A 20,855-nucleotide genomic window follows, 5' to 3' on the forward strand; every position below is an offset into this window, starting at 1 on the left:
GGCATTATAAAAACCAGGAAATCCCAGCTGTAATGAGTTGACCTTACTGCTTCCCTTTGATTTCAATGGAGGTGTGTTTACCTCAGTGCTGAATTTATTCTCCTGGCTTCCATCCCAGTGTTTGGACCCAGACTTGCAGATTACATAATAGGGCTGTGATCCTTGCAGTGTTTGCTGCCTTCTGTTTCTGTTCTGTTCTGAAGACCAGTAGTACATGGTTTACAGGAATACTTAAAAGTGAGACATGAAGCATATTTAAACTGTGAAAGGCATAAGCCTTTCAAACATTATTAAACAACAGAACTGCCATCAGAATGGGTACTGGAAAACAGATTTAAAAATGTCAGGAGGAAGAGAAACTTTGTTTTTCAGGACTTAACCTCTAACTAATCTAATTCAATTAAGATTTAAAAAAGTCTTCTCTTTGGGGAGAATACTTTATGAATACTCAGGGCAGGGCACAGATTGAGATGATACCACAGACTGCTCAAAATATGCCTTTTCCCATATTCTTCCAGCTACCATTTGCCACTAAATTAAATTAGTGTAAATGGAACACCCTGCTCAAAAAAGAGACTTTGTAGTTTTTTAAAGCATGTTTATGTGACTGCACATAAATGTTTGTGTAAAAAGGGAGTATGACAGTTTATACCACAAAGGTTACAGTAAGAAAAAGCACTTCTTTATGACAATAATTCACAAATTCACAAGAATCACTTTAATATACAAAGCAATTACTACCATTCTGAAACACAAAGTAGCTAATATGTACATAGTGTTAATAAAATGCATTATAACCCAGTACAATTTTTTTTTAAACACAGATAAAGCACAAAAAAAACAAAAAAAAACAAACAAAAAAAAAAGAACACAAGAGGGATGTTTCTATATTTTTGGGGAGATGTAAAAAAGCCTTTATTTTCCCCCAATGATGGATTTTCATTTAGTCTTTTAACTTCCACAAGTATGTGGGAGTCAAGCTCAAATAGCCTATTCTGTGCTGACATGGTTTGGGTAAAGAATCAGAAATGCAGATGAGGTGAACATACTCTTCCCAGCTTACACTACAAAGGGAGAATAATAACCCTCGCTCTGGAAGCTTCCCTGAAAAACATTGTTTCAAAACAATTTCAAATTATAAATCCAGAGTGGAAACAACTAATTTCTGAAGTGAATGACCAATCTGTGGAAAAAAGTCTGCGGAGGGGCTGGCTGCCAACTAGCACCTCTTCTTGTCCTGTTCCCATCCCAAGAAGTCCATTATAAGCAGCACAGTTTCAAATCTCATATAAACTTGAAGTTGTAGAACGTTTTAAAATTAATGTTTTAATATAAATAAATGTAATTAAACACACAAAAAATGGAGTGGCACCTGGATAAAACACATCTTGTGGAGAGCACCCAAACATCCTTAGATCTTAAGAGTGGCCATTTCTACATAAGCAACTGGCTCAAGGTCTGCCATCCCCATGCTCTCACTCAGCTACCCCCTAATTTAGAGGAATATGCAGCTGAGGCTGAGTGAACTGCTCGAGTCCTGAGTGCCGTGAATGCTCAGCTTATGGAGTGTGCCAGCCATGGGTCATTCCAGCCTGTCCCTGGCCCTTCCCTGCCAGCACACAGCTCCTGAGGACAGCTGACTGCTCCTGCCTCTCCCACAGAAAGCGAGCCCTGAACTCAGTACAGAGCAAGTCACAAACCTGCACTTGCAGTGCCAGAAAACAAACAGGTCACTTCAATTTGTGCTATGCCAACTAGCCCAAGCACATCTCTCTGCAGGCCACAGCTTAAATACATTTTAAAAACACATTCCAAGGCAAAACACTTGAAATGCAAACCCTCTTTACACCACCTGGATCTGGTCCCTTTTCCCAAAGATTCACACACTTAAGTCTATCTATCCACAGACCTGAACCTGTCACAAGCACACAGAAGGTGGATTTCAGCACCCTCTCTTCACCAGTCTGGCTCCTTCCAGACCAACTGAGCTTCAGGATACATTCAGGCTTTTGTAAAATCAGTGTCTTTTACAGCTAGCAAATTACACAGCTCAGAAAAACAAGTTCCCAGTTGATGACAGAGAACCATCAATGTACTGTATGCTTTTTAAAACCTGCTCACAACGACAGACTTCAGGGTTATAGTTAAATTATCATCATTCCTGCAAAAGAAAGGTGGTTGTGCTGTGCTTTTCTTTTCAAGCAAGGTGATACATTGTCAATGTACCTTTACTTCCTGGTGTCAAATTATTGGAAAGCCTTTTGATTTATTTTCTTGGAATGCAGCTTGTAAAATCCGCAGACAAATCTTGAATTAAGAAAAGGGGGGGAATAAAGTGGCTGAAAAATAGTTCAGCTTTCCTTCCAAATTAACCTCTCTTTCCCACATGGGATCACTGAACTAGTTCTACTCTAAAAATAATTTCACATCCATCCTCTACATATTGCTCCAAGACACCACACACTTGATTCTTGCGCCTTCAGCTCTCCTGCCCTTCTGAAGCAATGCCTGCTGGGCACCAGGTGCTGATCTGCAAGTTCAATTAGCCAAGGAGTCAACTGCTGTGGAGGAGTGAATTGTGTGCAGGCAGCAGGATCACAACAATTATGCCAGAAATCTTCTCAAGCAAACCAAATTTACCTTAATTTTTTTTTCTCTGTGTTTTGTTTCTTGTTTTTTTTTTTCTTTAAAAGTGCACATTTTAATTAGACATTTACAAAGAACATAGTGTAACAAAAATAAATACATGACCTTTTGGTTGGATCATTGGCAAATATTACATCACTAACCAGGCTCCAGGGTAAAAAAATTACAATAAAAACAAGGTCTTAGAAAATCAATTAAATTCTCTATGAACTGTCATAGATTTGCAACCACTGATATTGAACTTGCTTTGATGGGTGGACTACTTGTCTTTAAACCACAAAAAATACTGACTGCCATAAATGAAAAAACCAAAAAAAAAAAAAAAAAAGCAGGTGCCAGTTTTCACTAACAGATGACTACTTGCTGCTGCAGTTTACTGGAAGCCCAGATTTAAAAAAAGCAACCTGTGGTACAAATTTAGGTCAGAAACTATCAGGGCTGTTTTTCCTTATTAATTTTTTTTTTTCCTGAGCCTCTTAATGATTCCAAACACCCCACCAATTTTCTGACCAATGTACAAGTACCAGAGAAGACAGTGATCTCCAATGCAAATGCCAACTCCAGGCTAGCCAGAACTACAGGTGTCTGAGCAGTCCTGATGAGCACAACAGGCTAAAATTGTGCTTTCGGATACAAACAACGGTGCCGGCAACTACCCAGTGCTGGTGAAATTGCTGCCTAAGAGAATGCATCACCACTACCCCAGGAGGAAAACAGAAGTCTTACCAGTGGTTCCTTTAGAAAATAACACCTTAACAACCTTTCCAAATATTTTGCTTTTGATATATAGCTGCCAAAGAGAAAAAGCACAGAAGTGAATTACTCTGGGTGGTGGTGGTTGTAAAACAATTGTTTACATAATTTCAAAAATCTTCATCAATAAAAAACAAACTTCACAAAAGCCACAAAAGATGAAATAAAATTCTTGAAAATGGATAACTGAGAGACAGCACAAAACAAATCAGTAATTAAGAGCTAGAATAATGCAGCCCAGAGCTACTGGGGTGAGGGGAAGCTTTCACACACACCCACACACACCCACACACACATCCACACACACAGAAAAGTAAAAATTCTTTTTCTGACCTCCATATACTATAATACTCAGCATTCCTGACTTAAAAGCTCTCAGAGCTGTAGATTATATACTGTGTGTATATATATATATGTACATATATTATACATATGTATTTTCCAAGAATATCTAAATTAAAAGAGCACCTCTGACAATATCTTAACTGCCTGATTGGTGCTGTTGTTTTGCAAAATAATGACATTACAAAAATTATATTTCAAACCAATTCTTGTTTATTATGAACGTAACAGATCTAGCCCTTTCTAACCCTCTCTTCAGGTAAAAGAGTCTATCAGTTCTTGAAAACTCACAACCGTGAGATATAAAACTCATCCTCCCTCCCCCTTGTCAGCATCATTTCCATCCTACTTCCAAATGGCCTTAGTTTATAGAAGCTTATCACCCCAACCTCACTACTTGGTAAATAACATAGGAACGGATTCCTGTGTCATATTCTTTCCCTTTCTGGGTCAATATGAATAGTAAAGCATGTATGGGTAGCCTAGCCAGCCCTGTAATTGGTCTAATACATTTTTTGTTATTGTAATCTATAATTTTCATTAAATAAATTTGTGTCCCGTAATCCTCAGTGCAGCATAAATAAAAATAAAGATTCTTGCAGACCCCTATGTACTTTGAATTACATTCCTTTTCTTAGTGAAACTTTATTTGCTAATGAGGTCTAGACTAAAACCACTACAGGCCACTTGCAGACCACACACAGACAAACGAGCAATACAGCTCTCCTCTCACTGCCACACAAATTTGCACAAACCGTGTATTAGGAGAACCCCACCTGGGCACTGTTTTAGGCTCCCATGCCCATTCAGCCCCCAGGCTTTGTGCCCAGTGATTATTAGCAAGCACTGGACAGTGTTCATTACCACCTACACACAGCTCTCACAGCTTGCCTTGCTCAGGTTCACAGCAAAACCTCACATTTTTTGCAAACAGATGTTCTACAAAAGAAACAGCCTTAATGTGGGCATATGCAGCGTTTTCTGTGTTTCTCAAAGCTGGAGGAACCATTCCATGTAATTGCAAATGAGGCCACCATGAGCTTCATGCTTTACAAGAATGACTCCTGTATTATCAACATTTCTACTTCAGTACTCGTTCTGGAAAATGTAACCGTCTTATGTATTTGTATTTGCTGATTTTAAGAATCAGATATTTTTTATATAAGCACTGCTAAGAACTTAGGGTCTTCTTTAAATTTGCACTGCTAAACTAATAGATTCATCTCCCATTAAATAAAAACATAAAAATCAACTCTCTATGGCAGATAAAAATAGACCATTTATAAACTCCCACAAAACTTGTGAAAGTGAATTATTTCATATTTCCGATACTTATGTTATTTTCTTGAAATACAAGTGTAATTTGAAATTCTTGGTAACTCTAGATGTAACAATAATGCTGTTTAACCCTGCTCCTTTTAAATTAAGTCTCTTGGAAACTGAATGCCCCTTCAAATGAGAAATCTAGAACTTTTAATACTGCTTAGGTGTTTGAGACTCAACTGCCCAGAATTTTCCAAGTATTTTCCTTATAACGTCACCCTGATTGTATAATCTTTTAGAAGCCTGTGTGTGAAATTTATCTTAAAAAGATATTGAGAGAACGGGAAAATATATTAGCTAATACTCTGCTAGGCAAGGCCTTATCCATACGTTTCTATACATAAAAGTTTGACCAGAAGCCCAAAGTAAACTTATTCCATCAAATGACCCAAGTTAACACAGTGAGAGACTGGCTTCAGAGGGCCAGTACACAAAATGCACATGATTCTTTTGGACACATTCTTTTTGACAACTTCTTGATGTTCTTTTTTGGTTCTTTTTGAGCATGATTCTTTTGAAGTCCTAATGCTTACTACAGAGGGTTTTTTAAATATGAACTACCTTTTTTAACACCATAAATCTGGGAAAGACTACAGTTCCTCAGTGCACAGAAAAAAAACCTCATCTTGCAAACATCTGAGGCACGTAAGTAATTTTAGTTGCAGGAATAGATTACTCAGTAAATCTGACCCTTTCCAAGAAAAAATACCCCAAATAAATTAAGAGTTTGGCTAATCTGGCCAGGTTCAAATAATCAGTATTTTCACTTTCAAAGCAGGAGTTGGAATATTTATGTTTGAAGTCTTCTTTAATATTTGAGGTTGTCCTAGTAGTTGTTATACTGCAACCTAATTTATGTATAGAAGGCAGTCTCAAAGTTCAAAAAATAATTTAGTAAACCAGGCTGATATTTCTATTGAGTACAATAATTTCCATTGCATAGGACAGTGGTAGGGAAATAAAAATAACCTCATTGCTTGAGAGGACTTGGGACACAGACCATACTGTCTTCAGGGAGTACTTAAGTGGAGTTGGCTATGCTTCAACTGCTTAGTTGTTCTGCATACAAAAAGGTAGTGCTTTAACATGCTACCCCTGTTTATGACTGTTTAGAGAACATCACGATTGCATCTTTTTAAAAAATTTTCTTTCCCATCCAAATATAATTTCCCAACCTATATCCTCTGAAATTGGTGTCTGTTTTCTGTGCATTCAGAATGCTGAATGCACTTGCACACATAAGCTATGAGAATCAACAACTGACCAGTGAAGCTCATTTCAATGTATTTGTTTCTGAAGTATGGAGATGGTTTTACTAGTCCAGGAAGGCTTAATACAGATTGCAAATCAAACCCCCATCCTGGGCTAGTTTGAGAAAGGGCTGTTATCCACACCAACAACGTGACAGTGAAGCGCCCTTCGTCTGGCGTGCTGCTCAGCCGTGTATTTGTACAGTTCAGCATGAACGTGTGAAACCAATGTGGCAACCATTGCTTCTTCAACGTACCATGCAGGCTCCACCTGTGCAGCCCACCGTTCTCTGGACCAAGAGGCTGGGGTGGCTCTGTCTCTAAGGCAACGGAAAGAGCTCAGCACAAATTCTTGACATCTTTACAAAAGGACCCTCCCCACAGTAACTTCCCGAGTGACCACTCTTACTCCCTGAAGAGGATCGGGAGACGAGAGAGAAGTCTGTTCTTCTTCTTCACGCTGAGATTGATGATGAAATTCATCTTGTAAGGGGAGAAGTGGAGGCAAGTACTTGAACATTCACAGTTTGATGCAAAGCACAGATGAAGTATATTCTGTAGTTGCTTCAGGCAGTTTTGCGCATAGAAAAAAAGAAATGTTTAGAAAATAAAAAGTTTACTTTGTCTTTCTGGGTATAGCCAGAACCAGTCTCTATCCCACCTGGACAAGTGAAAATGAGAATCCAAAATTAATCTGATTTGTGGCAGTAAAGGTCCTTAAGTGCTTTCAACTCCTCAATCAGTGTCTTGTTTTGGTTTTCAAGCACAGCCACTCGATTTTCTAGACATTTCACATACTCCTTTTTCTTCCTGCGACATTCACGTGCTGCCTCTCTGCAAAGCAAAAAAGGCCATTCAAATCCAGAACAATCATTTGCAGACATGGGCTACCTAACTGCTTTCAGGCAGACCTTTACTAGTCTGCCATTTTCAAAATATGGAGGTATTGCTAAGAAATGCAAGTGAGGAAAAACACTGAGTTTGTTCCAACTGCTCCTCACAAATCACACTCACTCAAGATCCACATATCATTCCAACATACAGATCCCAGTAAGACAGCACCAATAACATTATTCTTGTTATTATTATTATTATTATTATTTTGGTGAGCAAAGGATCCTAATCAGTGATAAAATTTTGCTCGCAGAATTCACATGGGAGCCTTTAGGCTGAGTAGAATGCTGCTGCAATAATTTGACTTTATTATCATCTATTATTCTTTTTACAGTCTTTATCTTTTCCCTTTGCTGCAGTCCAACAAGATGATCAACAGGTGTAAAAAAGTGCTGTATCTCGAGCATTCATGTATTTGCTCTTGAGCAATGCTTTCATTTTAATAATGATGTCTGCATCACTGCAATGATACTATTAATGACTCAAATAAAAATAAAAGTCAAAAAATATCACAAGATAAACAGTAGGAACCGTGTACTTCTTTAGTCCCTGTCAGCTATGCCAAAAACAGACCTCAAGATAGTCAAACTTTTAAGTCTTGCTTGTAAAGAGTGAGCTGCCTGTAGGTAACTTGGTAACATACCAAGAACACCAGTGAAAAATACCAGAAGGTATTAATGTGCTGCTGAGCATCCTGAAGGCAGGAACACCAAGGCAGAACTACCCTGCACAGCAATAGAATGGAAGCAACATTCTATTTCTTTGCAAAGTAAGCACAGGGCTAAATGCCACAGGCAGATGGGAACCCAGGCAGAGGGCCCTCCTCCTGCAGTGCCACTTGTCCAAGCAGCACTCTGCAGGCACAGGGAAATAAACACTTACTTGCCCTAAACCTTTAGGTAAAAAGCAGAATAGCTTCAAAAACAAGAGTCTGTGTGCCCCTTCATTGCAAACACTACACAGACTGGTGAAACAGTCACATTTCTGGGAAATGAGAGGACAAATCAGAACCCAGTTCCTCCCCTTATTAGATAAATAGTAGCTGTAAAACCAGAATGCATTCCAGGACCTAACTGATAAGAAGCCTCTAAAGTAATTTCTGAAATTCAGCTCCACAAATGAGAGAGGATGAAGAAACCATAGCCTGTAAGCCCTGAAAGGACTCAGATATCCATTTGTCACTCACAAAAATACAATTTCACATGCCTGCAGTGCTTCAGTAAATCATGTGTAACATTTAGAATTTAAGTAATTTTGGGCTGTTACCAAAAGATTAAGTACTAGGGGATCAGGAAGTGCCTCCCAGTGCAAACTACTAACAAGTCTCCTTGGGTGACAACATTTTCTTTTTGTGATTTTTTTCCCCCTTAGGCTGTGCATATTAAGCCACCTCAAGTCTGTGTGTGCTAGTTGTTCATTATGAACAACCAGAATTTTACTGAATTACAACAGACCTTTAAAAATGCAAAATTTATACAGAAAATTTGCACAATAATATCTATGAATATTTACACTATAATCCTCCAGTAAGTACCACCTTACCATCTGCCTCTGTATCCCTTTTCCCCACTTTGCTATGGAGCTTAGATTTGCAAATATCTATTAACCAGAGAGGCTAAAAGCACCACATGCAACATGATACTGTTGCAAAAGCTGTCAATTTAACTCTAGTGGGGTAATTCCCCATTGTTTTTCTTGGCTTTCACAAACACAAAAGCTTTCTTTTACTGGAATAAGACTGATGACTAAATGAGGGTATTCTGTGATTCTAATTAATTTTTTTTCAAATGCAGAGCCTGAAAGAGTGATATCCACTATTCACTGGTATGAGAAAACTATATAAAAAGGAAGATCGGTGACATTCTGTACAAAAACCTCTAAAAAAAGTGACCTCTGCTGTTCAGCATTATTTACCTCATTAAAGCCCCTTGTATAAGCACTGGGTCTGCTCAAGTAAGTTTCCATTAAGTTCACAGCACAGCAACCTACAGAAAATAAATGAACCTGCACAACATCAGTTTTTTCAGACTGATAGATGAAGTTAACAAGGTTTTCAGGGGGCTTCCCCTGCTTATAAGGGTGGGAAGCACTGGGTTCTCAGTGTCACAGTGTAACACACAGGATCCAATCTGTGGCCCTGGGTAAGAGCTCAAGCTTGGCGTGATGGGCCAGTTCAGGCCGGCCCCTTCCCACTCCCACAGCAACAAACTTCAGGAGCATCCTGCTCAACTTCTCTCTACAGCTCCCTTCCTTTGCTACTTCCACCCACTCCTACCTCTAAGCTTAGCTGCTCCTCCTCACACACACTGGATCCTACAGGATCAAGTCTTTACCTTTCTTTTAGCCCCTCTACTGCCACTACTGGCTGTACAGGACTTCAGTCAAAAGGAATAGCTGCTCATTTAGCCTTTGCCTGAGCCTTTCTGCCCCTGGAGGAGAAAACGCAAAGCAGCTAAAAGAACAAGTGAGACAATCAAGTACTCACAAAGAGCACTCGTGGGCCAGCAGCAAGGCTAAGGGAGAGAATCCAGCAAAGTAAACCACATGAATGTAGCAACTCAAAAAAAAGCAACTCATCTTGGTGTTTGTAAGAATGTACCTGCAGTCATACAAGCATCTCACCAGCTACTTTTCTCCTTACTGCAACAACCAAATTCACACACCTCACAGAATGAGTCTGACACTTTACTCAAGGTTTCACAGTTGCAACACACAGCATTAGCAGATGTGCATTTCTGCTTTGCATCTTTAAATAAAGGCAAATTCTTCGTAAAGCATTTCATAACATGGCTAAGAAAGATCAGCACTCTTAGTGTTTGACACTCTAGGCCTGTGCAGAGCTGACTGGGCAATAAAAGTCATGTGAATGTACGTGCCTGTTCTTCATCAGCCGCACTTCTCTCTTGCGCGCAGCCTCCTCTGCCGGCTGCGTCGGGAGCGCTGGGGAGGACGCCATGACTACTCCTGGTGCGATGGTGCTGGTCGGCGCCGTGCGGATCTGGTAGGTCTGCACGTCTCCTGAGGCAGCTGCAGGGACACGCGGGAACACGGCATCAGCCTGCTGACAGCGCTGTCACACGTGCCGTGGAGAGCACCTACTCATCTCTCTAACCTGTCATCTCCCTAACACTCTGTGACCCAGCCATCTCTCTAAGCGTGCAGCCTGGGCCACAGCTTAGGAGGGACAGCCATCATCTGGCTCATCCCTGCTACCTCAGGCTCCGTTTATTCATGTATGCAAGGTTTTGGGCAGTCCTGCTGAGGAATTCTTCACCTGTGCTTGCTAACTTGATTTGTCTTGCGGTATAGCTGTGCTTCTTTCTCCTGTATTGCATTTCTTTGTACTGCTCTGGTTTTTGGGCAGTTCTAGCATTTCTAGAGAGGGATGGGGTCACTATTTCTAGCTATGCTCCAAATGTCTGTCTGGAAAAGGAGGAATTGCATGTGTAAGTATCTAACATAGAAAAAAAAAAAGGGTAAAAATGTAGCATTTACTCCCACAACAGATGGATAGTGCACTCTATTGCTTCTCTAGAATGAGCAAGGTCTTGGCTTTCTTTTATTTTATTAATTTTAATCTTAGGACTGTGATAGTTTTGCCTGAGCTCATGAAAAACCACACCACCACCTAAAGAAATCATATGTCCTTAAGAACACAAAAAGCCAAAGATAATGCAACAAGAGTACTCTTCTCTGCTATGCATTTTTACTGATACCTGGTAAACTCTTCACTGGATAATTTTCAAATCAACTCCTTTACAGTCACAGAAGCAGGGGTACATTTCTGTTATTTTCAGTAAAAATTTTTGTAATACTCTTCAATTTTTAAAAAACCAAAGTATGTATTTTGATACAATAGGTCCCCACAACTTACTCTAAGCAAAAGTAGCTCTGCCAAGTTGAGGGCTAGACCAAATGATCACTTAAGGCACTCTGCTAAATTGTTCTATGATTCCAAGACGCACAGATTGAGTCACTCACTCAGTGACTAGTTATAAAAGTCACAGTAGGAAGAAATGATGACTTGCAATTGAAAAAGGGGGAAAATTACTAATAAATTAAAGTGTCCCTTTAGAAAGAATCAAACATCCTTCTCACCTATCTTAATGCTTGCTTTGAATTTCCTATTGTTGCACGTATGGGAGAACTCAGAACTCTAAAGTGGTATTCGTTTTTGCAGAACATATTAAAAAATTCTGTGGACAAAATGCAGGAAACACAGCATGGAAAAGCAAAAATAAATATATTAAACCTCAAATATCCACAGTTTTACCAATCTAAAGGGAAAGGCTTCAAAAAAAAAATGACAAATAGCTTTGTCCAGAATTTCAGCAATTTTATGGACTTATCTGTGCCAAAGCTGTTAATTCTGTTTCCTGACACATTTGAAGGAGTCAGGCTGGCAACTTCTATCTGCACAGAGAAAATGTTACACGGAATGACTAGCTGTGAACTTTCTCACCTTGTACAACAACTTGGTTGCTGGGTACAAGTATCTGCTGTCCGTCTGTGGTCTGTGCATATTGTAAAATGGTGGTGCCAGGTTGGGTTGCAGCTGCATTGGTCATGGTCAATGTCTGGAGACCTTGTACTCCATCTGTGCCATTGTTAGACAACTGTATTGCTCCTCCTTGGGTGATGGCAACTGCAGACAAAAAAAATCAACCCAGCATTTTAGACAATCATTCATTCATTAACTTACAGTATTAAACCTAGGTATGGAAGAATACTGAAGCTAAATCCTTTGAACCCTTACACACCCCCAAATAAGACACGTGGCTTCAATGTACATGAAAGAAATCATCCTTTGAAAGGTAAGTTTTCAAATGTTTGTGAGGTCCAAAACCTACAGCCTAAAATACAAATTAGTTTCTCTAATAAAACAGAATCGCATGGAAGAGTTACAATCCACCCCCAGCAAATACTTTTTAATTCGTTAAGATTTTCTTCTTGGTTGGTTTAGGTATTTTTCTCAGTCCTTAGTTTTTCTTCTCATCTGAAATTCCTCTCATCTTCTGTGCTTTATGCCCTTCAATCTCCTCTGCTGCTATGCTATCCATCTTGTGTTTCACTTTCTTCTTGATTTGGCTTTTTTTTCTCCTTGTGATTGTGTCCCCACTTCTCTACAACTTCCTGAGACCCTTCCTAGCTGTTTTATCATTCACAAAGGTACAGGTTGGTTCAGGCAGTCTTAGCTTTGTTGGTTTTTTCCTTTCTTTCCTTCAATCCTGTCATGCAGGTATACTGAGACATTGCCCTTTTTGTGACTCACAGAATTCCACTGTGTTCCTATATACAGACATACCAAAATCTCAAGTGTCTGCACATGCAGTTACTGTACAGTTGTAACAGGAATCAGAATCAACCACATCCATTTCAATAAAATTAAGCAGGGTACAAAGCAAAGGGTTTAAGGAATAAACAAAGATACAAAATTTTAAAGAGATTTTAAGAGACAGATGTAAACAGTAGTAGTTTGTAGTTCTTTGTCCCTTTTGTATGTGTTGTATATGTCTCTTACTGTATGGTTAGTGTGAGACAGGATGTGTCTTATCTTTAAGGCCATATCCTCAATCATTCTTCAAGTCAAAACACTGTATCTATAAAATCTAATAAAGAAAACAGAAACATATACTTATGACATATATTAAGGTTGTCAACGACCTTTATTTTTTCAGGACTTTCTAAAAATTTAATTGCAGATCATAATTTTTTTTTCTAATGATGAGGTTACAGCTTTGTGAACAAGTGTTAATGACCTGCCACAAAAAAAAAAAAAAAAAAAAAAAGAAACTTCTGAATTCCCCCATCTAGTTCCTGAAGTGAAGAAGTTTATAATAGCATTATGGTTAGTTCCTGTTTTGCCTCAGGATGCATTAGCTGAGGCAAGCAGTCCCAGAATGTTAATCGAGCCTTTCCAACACTTACAATAGAAATGTGTTTAAAAGGCCTGGTTAACAGTCAAAATAAAGTAGTATTTTTTCACCTCCTGCTTTGTCCTAGTTGAAACAACAGTTACAGAAATAATAGTTCTTCATCTTCTCATCCCCACTTACTAGCACCACTGAGAAATTCAGACTACATACTGTACTGCCCACTGCTGGTTTGGTAAATGGGAGTTGGCACCGTAACAGTGGCGATGGCAGGTGCTGCTGTTTCCTCTTCAGACTTTTCTTCTTCAATCCTTGGCACTCCTGGGGCGTCTGAGGACAAGTCATTCAAAATTTTTCTGGCAAAGACAGTGTGTTGTAGAGATTTTAATAAAAATTGGGGGAGAAAAATAGTCTGATACACAATGCTGGGGAAATCTGTGAAGTGAAGCAAACCAGCAAGGAAAATATAAGTGGAGAATGAAAACCACACACTATCTTCAAACTCTTATTGGAGAGGATTGTTCAAAATGCCAAGCACCCTTGATGGGCAAGGGAGCCAGCACAGAACAGCTGTGCTTGTCAAAACCCATGATACAGCTATTACAATCTTTCCTTTTTCTTCAGAGCATGTTTCTCTCATCCATTTTTATTTGTTTCCTGCTTTTAGCTATATAAATATTTGGGAAAAAAGTCAGAACCTATCTCCTCACTTACACTGGGGGAACTGCTCCATTTCAAAGACTATAAACACCTCAGCCAGAGAGCTGAGTACCAAAGGAGTTAGCAGGAATGCTTGCAGAGAGCCAGCAGTTCATAATTTAACACCTGCCTGGGAGACATAACCCAGTGTTTGAGAACAGTCTCACAGTTCACAGGTGCCCTGCCTGAGAAAGTTCATGGGTAAAGGAAAGAACAGATTGTTTCATTATTTCCATGAGCTAATTATTCAAAGTCAAAACGTCTAAAACATCACTGCTACAGGTCCCACTGAACATGACTATAGACTGACCACAGCAGTCATTGCAATCTGCATCACTGAGATCAAACACTGTCCTTTCTCAGAGGACTGTTAAGCCCTTTTCACTGCTGGCATATTCTATTATGTCTCAGCAAAGTGCAGTAAATGCCCTTAGGTAAAGGGCAACGTTTTTTGTAATTCTCCTCCTATGTTTTCCAGTGAATTGGCAAAGGAACTCAGTGGGAATAAAGCAAACACAGCTATAGACCCCAAGTTCCAAGACAACGCTATTTTCTTATACAAGCCTCCTAAGGCTGTGGGAGCCAGAACACCTGTATGAAGCTATCTGGGGACAGCAGTCATTCTGCTTAGCAGCTTCACAAACAGAGCTTTGCTGTTGCTGTTTTGACTTTGTGTGCATGCAAGAAACCCCAGCACTAGAAAACACTGTGCAAAGAACCACTTAGACAAATAAAAAATTCCCATCCAAAGAGTTTGCAATCTAGGTGTTAGATCAGAAACTAGTGAATGAAACAGATGAAAAAATATGGAGAGAGCCGGGATGATGAACAAAACCCAAGGAGACAAAAAAAATCACTTTTTAACCTCATGTCATTATGACAAGGTAGGTTAAAGCCTACCTTTGCCATCATAAAAATGGATTTAAGGTAAAGAATAAGGTGGCAGCTTTACAAATACAGGAGCTATGAACTGATGGAATACATAATGTACTTTAGTAGCAGAATCACAGAGGAGTTTTTGTGGAAGAGGTATAGCTTTCAATTCTATGAACATACCTGAACCTATCTTGTTTCTGGGGCCAGTTACAGCAGGTTAAGTAATGCCAGCTGGGAAGTCACTAAAGACAGCAGTGGCCTTTAAGACCTAACCAACACCAGCCCAGAATGTGAGCTGCACACAGAGGTTTTACAGCTAACAAATGTTGCTGTGTCACCATAATCTGGTTTGAAGACAGAGGCTGTGTTGTGGCACCAGTGCACACAAAAGAGTCCACCTCAATGAGAAGTCAGCATGCACAAGCACCTTCTTCTCAGTCTTGCTGCTTGTTCGCTTAGCTCTGTTTTCTCACCATATACAGCCACTCTTCCATATATAGTAAAATCAAGTATCTTGCTGCAGAAGCAGACTGAAGGGAATCTGTGGCAGCCTTGAAGTTAACACTGCTCCTCACAAATAAAAATATTTTCCAGATCTATTATGGCTAGGGGTCTTCAGCAATGATTTTCACTATCTTTGGCAGAACAGCCTTGAAGGCTGCTGGACAAGGCAGACAATAATCTCCCAAGTGCTAAAAAAGTATCATGGTTGAGATATGCTCAGGCCTACAGCCCAGCTTCTATTTCCAAGGCTATTCTCATAAAGAAAAAAGGAGCACTTGGATTTTTTAAAGCAGCAGGAACTCACAGGTCACTTAAAACCTACTGAACCCAGAGCTGCTCCTTAATGCTATTTAGCGTATTTTGAGAATGAAAGTGGGATTTAGTACAGACATTAAAAGCTGTACAAAGGCTTAATTAATAAAGTAATATGACACACCACGTGAAGGAGAACCTCAGGTGGTTTTGCCAGAGGTATTTGCCATGAGGAATAGACACTAGATACCTTTCACTACATTGAACTAATATACTGACTTAAGTTTAAACACAAACTATTTGGCTCAAGCAGAAATTCTCTCTGAGCTATGGAACATCACAGCTTCCTTAAGTCTCATGGGAGAAAGGAATTAAGTTTGATTGCTGCTAGCATTTCAGCAATAATGAAAACCAGTAGAGTTGACTTTTTGCAGACTACAGATTACACAGAAGTCCCTTTTTGCAAAGCTTCAGTGTATTTTGTATATTAAGTATTCATTAAAGCTGTTTCTAAGGCATTTATCACAATGATACTTCAATCTTCTGAAATGTGGCAATAAGCATGTTCTCAGCTCACTTCAGTCTTAAGTGAGTGTAACAGCTGCTTATCTCTTTACATCCTATTCCATGGACATATTCCATATTCCAATTGCAAGACATTATAGAAGAGAGATTTCAGTTAAATGTTAAATCTAAAAATAATAAAAATACAATCCCACTGTTTGTATCTCCATGTGAACACACGCATCCATCAAGAAATGCTTCTGCTTTAACCTTCATACCTGTAGGAGGGTCGTCTGGACAGAATTTCTCTTCGTTTCTGTGAGTCTGTGACACTGTCTACTGATTCCTGTGAATCCTCACTTTCTGCTATAGTGGAGATCTGTAAATAAGAATAGCAATCAAATTTAACAAGCCACTTCCAATGCCTTTATTTTAAGGAAATGTTGACATCCTGTGAAAAACACCACAATGCAAGTATCTATCTAGACAATGAACAGAAAGTTACTGCTTAGTAATAGATCCAGCAAAGAATGACCAGTGATCTACTCATCAGAATGTTCTTTATAATTTAAATACTTCAATAAGAAAACCTAAACATTAATACCATACGGTTTTTGCTTTCCATGATGTTTTGTTCTCATCCATTGCAAGGAAACAAAGATTTTTTTTTAGTAAAATTTAGGGAGAGAATAAGTAAACCAAATTAAGGTAGCAGAAAGGTTTGGAAACAAAGAATGTAATACTGAAAAAATATCAGTTTATAAATAATGAGGTAGATATGTTAAAGAGAGACTGCCTTTTATGGGAGAAATTGACAGGAAAATGTCATACATGAAGATATTTAGAAATAACATAGTGCTGCAATTCTGAATATCTGTGCTAAAAAAGCAAATTGTTTATGCAGGAAAGCTATAATAAAAATAATATTAAAATAATTTAGATAATTTTAAATTTGAAATGTGCATGACAAACTACATAAAAGCTAATTATGCTTATGTGAAAAACAGAGCTCACATCCTGACAATTTATACATGGTAGAGAAGATTCTTAAAGGCTCAAAAATCTTGCTGGCACCCACATCTCACAATTGTCAGATAGAGGGCCTGAATATGTCCAAGGCTGACTGTGAACTAATATCAAAACATGATGCATCTGCATTGAACCAGGCGAATTCCAAGCATGGCTTCGCTGTCAGTCTCTTATTTTCTACCTCCATGGTAACAACTTGTGCACTTATCTCAAAACTGCTCACCTCTGATAGATTAAAACTCTAAACTTTTGACTGCAATGGCTAAGGGTGGTAGAGCTTGTCACAAACTCAGCCCTGAAGCTGAGAAGGAAAAAATAAAGATTATTATCAGAATGGTCTAGTTTTAAATTATGTATACCTTATTCTTAAAAATTATATCCAGTTGAATATCTCTATCAAAAAGTTGTAATACCTACTTTTTGAAATTAAACCTTTTTTGAGCTAATTGTTCTAACAGCAAATGAATAATGTATAGACCTTGTCCTGTGTAGCTGCTGTATACCAAAAAATTTCTGCATTCAGTAACACTGAACTTCCAGTGGATAAAAAGCAAGTTAGAGGTTTTAAAGATTTCAGACTACTTGCCTCCTATCTTGCTTCACAGAAGAGAAAATGCTAAGGCTTCCACACAACACTCAACCAGAACATTTTAAAACCATTTCTGTGTAAGGACTGAGAGGTTTCTTTTAAGAACCAGTAACATACAGAGACCCTTATTGTAAACCAATGCAAATACTTCTTAGGGAGCAAAGACTCTCATTCTAGAATACTGGTCTCATTAATTATTAAAAACTACATTACAAAAAATTTATACTTTTGTTCACTTCAGAATAGTATGAACTCTTACTCAATAAAAATGTATGTAAATACAGTATAGAGAAAAAGTAGAGTAATACTGTAAGGAAAACCATAAAGCTGTTAAACTCACCAAACAAAGGCTAGAGGGAAATGAAACTCAGCAATGCTTGAAAATGAAAACTGGTTAAGCCAGAACAGAAAAGTCAGAGTAGCAAATACTGTACAGATTTGCAGAAACACAAGGCAGAACACAAATACATTGAAACCAGTGCAATGACAGGTCTATTTCAAAGGCCCAATTCACATATTAGGAATTTTTTCAGTCAGTACCTGAACTGTCTGGACCTGTGGAGACTGAATAACTGATGGCTGGGCAGCCTGAATTACTCCATGCACTTGAACCGTCTGCCCATTGGGCAGCTGAACTAAGGTCACCGTGGGTGCAGAAGATGTTGCGTGAGCTGCTGGCATAGATACCTGCAAAGAAGAGACAGCATAAATTAGGTTATTGCAAAATCTCCTTAGTTCAGTATTTGTTTTGGTGAAAGAACTATGTGTCTTCTAGACCCCAGTCAGATGACCCAAATGTTTCAGTGTAATATAAAACCCCCTGAACTGCCTGAGCCCAACACCTGACCTACTTCACAAAATAATCTAATGCAGAATTTCTGGAGGCTCAAGCATAATTTGTAAAATCACTGACAAGAAAAAGAAAAACACAATTGCCTCTATTTTGAGGTAACCTGATACAAACACATCATTACCTTTCACTTACTTCACTTGGATACTGCTCAGACTCGGGTGTACTCCTACAGACACTGCTGAGTCAGAGGCAGAAACATATGGGAGTGGAAGTATTTTTGTTCTCACTCAGAAAAATGCAAAGAATTTGCCAGATGTAAGAACTTAACACTTTTAGGGAATCATACCTTTCACTTTCTACAGATTAAGCCATATGAGTAGCTGGCAAAGTGCATGTAAATGAAGAAAACTGACCATGTGTTCAGACAGAAAAACCCCATGAGTTTGCAGTGGAAATAAGTATTTTGTAGGCAGTCACTGTGATTATTGTGTAACAGGTCAACACAAACTCTAGTTTCAAGAGTTATTTCTATGAGGAAAAATTGCCCATATTTTAAACACAACTGTTTCTCCAGCACAGACCTGCAGGCACAGCAGCCATGCCAACAGGGACACACTGATGACATCAGCATGGCACATTATGGCTCGGGCTTTGGGGACAGCAGTAGCCACACACAGCTGCTCATGCCACACGGGACAGCCTCACCCTGGCAGGCCACAGGAACTACTCTGGGTAGCTGAAGTGCCATGTACCAAGGCTGCTCCATGGCTGGGCCAAAGCCCGGTGCACATCCAGAACTTCCAGCTGCCTGCTGACACGATGTCTGTGTTAGGGGCTGGGGGCTCCTGAAAGGCTGCAGGGTGCCAGCACACCCCGCCCTCAGTGAGTGTCCCTCCCACAGGCCATGGCCCTCAGGGAAGGACTGCAGGCAAGCGTGAGCTGCTCTGGCAGACCTCAGCCAGGTCATGGGTCACTGACTCACCAGCTTTCTTCTAGTCTGGAAAACCTAACAATGCTCCAAGGTTCAAGAGCATTTAAAAAAAATTCGATCCACATAGCTGCAGTGCAAGGAAGGGCTGCACTGCTGTCCTATCTCATCTCAAAGGACTCCTATGTACTGGATGCAGAAGGAAATCCTCTGCTGTCCCTGTGAACACATTAATTCTCAAAAAGCTGCAATAGCTCAGCTCTGAATTTTCATAAACATCCACCACTTACAATGAAATCTCATTCAACAACAAAATTAAAGGGAATTACATGTAGACCTCTCTCATCCACAGCTGTCTCTCTCTAATCCACCAATTTGCATTTGCTTTTACCTTCCTTTTTATCTGCTTTGTCAGGAAAGCAGATGCAGCATTATGTGGTGCTACTTAACTTGCATCTGAGAAAAACTGGGCTGAGATTAACATGAGAGCCCCCTCCTCTGACAAATTATATTCTTTTACCAAGTGACCTTTCTTAATAATGCATGTCTGACTAAACAGTCCTTGGCAATGACAGCAAAGCTGATCAACTGGAGGCTGCTGTGGCTGGATTAAGCCCACAGCAGAGTGTAACTTCCGCACATGTCTCTGACTCATACCTTGTGGAACTGGGACGAGTTTCCTTTTGACTCTGAAAGCTACCCTGAACTCACTAAAAACACAGCAATTAAACTAAGCTTGCAAGAGGAGTGACCTTACAAGAGATAATGGAAGAATTAAATTGATATAATTAGTTATTTAGATTTGGCTAGGCCTCTGAGGGCACTCCCTAATGCCAAACACTGCCACTTCACTTATTAAAAATATCATAGTAACGTAACACTGATGTGAACAACATCAGTTGTTTAGACTGTTTTATCTCCACAAACTCTGTACAGGCTGGGGGAAAAAAAAGGTGCAAATAATATAGTGAATGACAACATGGTGGTTCACGTGGATTTTAACCATTCTTGTAAATTTTTTTTTTACTTGGAAAAAAGTCTCATTCAAGTACTGGGGTAATTATGTCTGAGTAAAGTGCATGCTACCCAATACATACTTGTAAGTTCAGCTCCCTAGAGGTTAGTATGTTAGCACATAAATGTAAAACATTCTTGATTCTCTGGACTAAACCTTAAAGCACATCAAGTGAGCAGCAGTTAACTGGTTTTGCAGGAGAAATAAACTACTTCCACTCAGTTCACACTGAAGTGTTATTCACACCACCTACATCCTCTGCCTAAGTTAGACAGTGAGAAAACTGCCCAAAGAGGCAAGCTGGTGCAGGGCAGCTGGTAGCTTGTAAATTCACACTACAGCTTCACCCAACAAAATCAACCTGTGCATTTAAACAGCTCCAATCCCTACACTATCACTTGAATGGAAATGTACGGACTACGGAGGGCAGGACTTGTTTGGAAGTCTCTGGACTACCAAAAAGTGCAATGACTTTAAAAAGACACTAATCATTTATAGAAACTAAGTGATTTAACACTTGTGCCACTTAAAAGACACTCAATTCCATAAACTATGAAATCAAAAACACCTGTTTGTTTTTTGCAG

General features: G+C 39.3%; 1 protein-coding gene across 3 annotated transcripts in view; it reads right to left on the reverse strand.

The window, feature by feature from the left end:
• Positions 1-695: 695 nt before the first annotated feature.
• The window catches only part of CREB1 (cAMP responsive element binding protein 1), a 39,734-nt gene continuing 19,574 nt past the window's right edge, over positions 696-20,855 (reverse strand). The window contains exons 3-8 of one of the 3 annotated variants that reach the window (XM_053982202.1): positions 18,075-18,221; positions 16,195-16,295; positions 13,295-13,437; positions 11,671-11,853; positions 10,085-10,235; positions 696-7,148 (exon numbers count right to left, since the gene is read on the reverse strand). In XM_053982202.1, coding sequence (XP_053838177.1) covers positions 7,004-7,148; positions 10,085-10,235; positions 11,671-11,853; positions 13,295-13,437; positions 16,195-16,295; positions 18,075-18,221 — 870 coding nt within the window. In that variant the 3' untranslated portion in view covers positions 696-7,003. Of the gene's footprint in view, positions 7,149-10,084; positions 10,236-11,670; positions 11,854-12,729; positions 12,780-13,294; positions 13,438-16,194; positions 16,296-18,074; positions 18,222-20,855 lie in introns of those variants that run through there. The other 2 variants (XM_053982203.1, XM_053982205.1) reach the window with 2 other exon arrangements.

The sequence above is a fragment of the Vidua macroura genome, chromosome 7, assembly GCF_024509145.1.
Source record: "Vidua macroura isolate BioBank_ID:100142 chromosome 7, ASM2450914v1, whole genome shotgun sequence".
NCBI lineage: Eukaryota > Metazoa > Chordata > Aves > Passeriformes > Viduidae > Vidua > Vidua macroura.